Here is a 3,778-nt window from a genome sequence, read left to right on the forward strand (position 1 = left end):
TTTTTTTTTGTTGTTTGAAAAATATAGTTGTGGATTCGTTAAATCTGGCTTGAAACAAATTATTTATAATAATCTTTCTTTGTTTTACATTTATATTTGTTATCATTTCCTCATTTCTAAATATGATTTAGTTTTTTCCAAATATGGTCACCCAAATTATAAAGGCGACCAAATGGGATCAGCTGTTTTCGCTATCGCTATAATTCTGTTTAAGTAGGCGAAATAGCTGGGCGAACGGTGAACGACAGCATCGCGCAATTCGGCGAAGTTTGCCGTTCGCCGGTATTGTATTTCAAGCATAAATTCCGTAAACGTAACGATTGTATGAGTTTTTACTTCTATGCGTAAATAGTTGCGTTCCAGGTGCTCACGTTTTTTTGCAGGAAAGCGTTCCAGGTGCCAAACAAAACATGTACGTCAAACCACTTTTGTGAGAGTAACTTGCTCTCCCTCTCAGTCAGAAGTTGCAGGTTTTAGTCCGAAGTTTTTCATCCTGCAAGTTCATGAAAAGTGTCAAACGACAGGCAGGGTTGCATTTGTAAACAAAAAAACCTTAAGCGCCACGGAGACAATCAAATAAATACGTCAAGCATTGCATATGTATGAGATTGGCCCGCAAACGTTCAAATAAACTCGTCAATTAAACAAACAATTTATTTTTCTGGTCCGCGCACTTGCTCACCACGACGATCAGAAGGCAAGTGCACTTGTTTTTTGTCAAGCATAACGCGAGACGGTTGATAAAGATATTTGATCGTCTCCATGGCACTTCACATTTAAAAAAAAAATCGAAGTAGTTACATGAAAAGTGGTTTTTCGCGTTCCAGGTCACCTTTATTGTTTCGCTCTCGCTCCTCTCTTTCAAAGAGTAATTTTGTTATTTGACAGTTTTACAGGTTTTCCACGAAGTTATCTGGAACGCAACTAATGTCAGTAGCGCGCGTGGCTATACGCATGCTATGGAGGTCCGCCTTAAGTCTCTAACCGATTCGCGCAAAAGCAAAACAAAAAACAGCTGATTTTGGCAAGTTAAAGAAGGGTATGAAAAAACAACCGTCCTTATCGCGCATTGGCAGGGGTGAGTGCTGTCGAAAAATATAAAGTTTTGTTATTTTTTGTTTATTTGTTTTTTGTCTGTAGCTAAATTTATTAATCGCAGATTTTTTTTTGGATATTTGGAGTTCGTGCAGCAGAGCGGAGCAGCAAAGCCAATGGTAAGTGCACACAATCGCTATCAATGTGGCTGTGGTCAGGGACGTGCCGGGTCTAACGTTACATTGCTGTGCCTAGAATTTATTTTTACTCGTAAAAAACCTCGTGCACATTCAATAATCACAATTGTGTTTCTATGTCATTAATTAGTGCAATCAACGCTAGCAAATCGACGTCTGCTAATTGCATACAGCTGTAAAACTTTAACACACCGGATTCTAGCAATTCGTCCAACGATTACACTGCTCCCGATTTGAGAAGATGCTACCCGCTACAATCTTCCGTCAAGTGCAATGCACTCGTAATGGCCTGAGTAAGAATCTTACAGATTTGGTAATCGGCTTAAGCACAGCTGGGCCGCCCGCAAATGGTGTAAACTGTTTGAATCGTTATGCAGCCGCAACAGGCTTCATACGAATCTCATTTCTGGATTTTAATCAGCACCGTAATTGGGATATCGCGAGATTGCGTCAGTATGCCGATACAAAGAAGAAATCATTGCATTTAAGAACATTGCAGGGCCGCCATATATTGCAGGATGTGATAGACAAAAAGTGTGAAAGTTTTATTGAACGAAAGAATGTGCTGGTGGAAGATATACGTGGTGCGCGGCACAAAGTGCAAGAGCGCGTACGCGAAAGAATGGAAGAGGTCATTGAGCGTGAAAATATATTGACTATACCGAATATGCTGACTGTAGGAAGAGCTTTTTTGTCACCTTACATTGGATATGTTATAGTGCAACAGGATTTTCGACTGGCTATGGGATTACTGGTGGTAGCGGGTATCACGGATTTGGTAAGCACAAATATTTTGTTTTTAAATAAAATTGCGTTTCAATAAATCAATTTAATCTCTTTAAAGTTGGATGGTCAAATTGCTAGAAGGTGGCCAAATCAAGCAAGCAAGGCGGGATCGTTCCTAGATCCAATGGCTGATAAATTGCTTATTGGATCGTTAGTCATATCAATGGGTGTGGGCGAGTTGTTGCCGTGGTGGCTGGCTGGCACTGTACTCTTTCGCGATGTCTTCCTACTCGCCGCAGGCTTTGTCATACGGTACATCAGTTTGCCACCACCAGTGAGTAAAAACTTGTATATATATTTTGTACTTATAAACTTGGTGATGCATTTTAACGATGGTCAACAGAAAACTTTTACTCGCTACTTTGATGCTACTTATGTAACTGCCCAATTGGAACCCACGCTCATTAGTAAGATCAATACCGGAGTGCAATTAGCTACTATTGGTATCAGCTTGGGAGCTCCAATATGGAATTATATCGGTAAGCGATAACTTTAAATATCCGAACTAGTTTTGCTAATGCAGACGACTTTTCTATTGCAGACCATCCCGTGCTGCATGGGCTCTGGTATTTGACTGGTGCTACAACTGTGGCTGCCGCTCTCAGTTATATACTGAACAAAAATACATTTAAGATTATCACAAAGCGAAGGAATAATTCGTAGATGTATCGAACATTGCCGAGCGGATGCATGTAGTTATATATATTTTCATATACTATTTTTATGAAGATAACCAAAAACACCAAAATTTAACAAAAAGTTTTGCTGCCATGCCTTATAAAATATTGCAAAGGGTTTTTAACTTTAATAATTATTTTAATTGCGCTATTAAAATCGTAGTGCCCTGTTGAATTGAACTGGCAAGCTTTAATTAATGTTAATAATTTAAAATGTTTTCCGTTTATTCTATTTATTTCACTTTGTAGACTCATGCGTCATCAATGTGATAATTTTATTTCCTTTTTAAGAAAAACTAAAGGCCACACTCAAATGATTTCCATTATATCAAACTATAAATCAATTTTTAAATTAAATGAAGTTGAAATTTTTATTTAAATAGCTTTTTTTATTTTCAATTTATTACCATGCTTCAAAGAAATACACATTTACCACGCAACAGGTATTGTTCGTTATTTTTGAGCAGGAAAATAATGAATAAAATCGGTGTTTTATTGTGAAGTTGATGATAGAAATTATTAACTCTTCACGTTGTAAGATTCTGCAAAACAAATTCCCCATAAACGTGGTTTGCATTGTTTTCACGTTCGAATTCACTTTCCTTTCTTCTGCTCTGCAGCTTCAGCCTTTTCCAGTTTCCTTGCTCGGTTACCAATTATCCAAAAATATAGCGAAGGAAATAAATAACGAGCGTAATATGCTAATTTTGCTTGCGAGTCGGAAATCATTACATCTTTTTCCTTACCAACAATAGCATTCAAAATACGATCAGCTACCTTTTCTGGCAGCATACCAGATGCAGTAGTTTTATCCATTTCTGAAAGTAAGAATCGCAGACGTACATACATATACATACAGTTTCTACATCGGAAATATATAAAACTGGCAAATAAGTACACAACCATATTACATACTTCCATAAGTTTTTCCACTGCCTGTTAGCGCATTCACAGACAATTGTGTTCGTATATATCCTGGACTAATGCATGTCACCTGTACCCCCTTATCAACTACCTCAGACCTCAACGAGTCCGAAAAAGCTTGTAGAGCATGTTTAGAAGCTGAATAGGCCGAACGATAGG

The 3,778-nt window shown here is 37.9% G+C and overlaps 2 protein-coding genes across 2 annotated transcripts; one reads left to right on the forward strand and one right to left on the reverse strand.

Annotated features, from left to right (window-relative positions):
* The first annotated feature begins 1,042 nt into the window (after positions 1 to 1,042).
* Positions 1,043 to 3,003, forward strand: LOC108382788 (probable cardiolipin synthase (CMP-forming)). Its single transcript, XM_017639160.1, has 6 exons — positions 1,043 to 1,078; positions 1,141 to 1,214; positions 1,363 to 2,010; positions 2,077 to 2,292; positions 2,362 to 2,497; positions 2,560 to 3,003. The coding sequence occupies exons 3-6, from the start codon at positions 1,474 to 1,476 to the stop codon at positions 2,679 to 2,681; spliced, it is 1,011 nt and encodes a 336-aa protein (XP_017494649.1). The 5' UTR covers positions 1,043 to 1,078; positions 1,141 to 1,214; positions 1,363 to 1,473; the 3' UTR covers positions 2,682 to 3,003.
* A 67-nt stretch (positions 3,004 to 3,070) lies between these two features.
* Positions 3,071 to 3,773, reverse strand: LOC108382787 (dehydrogenase/reductase SDR family protein 7-like; the record flags this gene model as incomplete). Its single annotated transcript, XM_017639159.1, has 2 exons — positions 3,071 to 3,513; positions 3,611 to 3,773. Coding segments are annotated over 2 exons (387 nt in total), but the record flags the coding sequence as incomplete, so codon positions are not given.
* Between the last annotated feature and the right edge of the window lie 5 nt (positions 3,774 to 3,778).

This window comes from Rhagoletis zephyria, unplaced genomic scaffold, assembly GCF_001687245.7.
Source record: "Rhagoletis zephyria isolate East Lansing unplaced genomic scaffold, Rhagoletis_zephyria_1.1 Rzeph_scaffold_28652, whole genome shotgun sequence".
In the NCBI taxonomy this organism is placed as follows: domain Eukaryota; kingdom Metazoa; phylum Arthropoda; class Insecta; order Diptera; family Tephritidae; genus Rhagoletis; species Rhagoletis zephyria.

Bases quoted from the DNA above. Each gene is read 5' to 3' on its own strand.
- LOC108382788 (XM_017639160.1), top strand. From the start codon at position 1,474: ATGCTACCCGCTACAATCTTCCGTCAAGTGCAATGCACTCGTAATGGC. The intron at 2,293-2,361 runs GTGAGTAAAAAC...GATGGTCAACAG, and splicing joins ACATCAGTTTGCCACCACCA to AAAACTTTTACTCGCTACTT. The intron at 2,498-2,559 runs GTAAGCGATAAC...TTTCTATTGCAG, and splicing joins TCCAATATGGAATTATATCG to ACCATCCCGTGCTGCATGGG.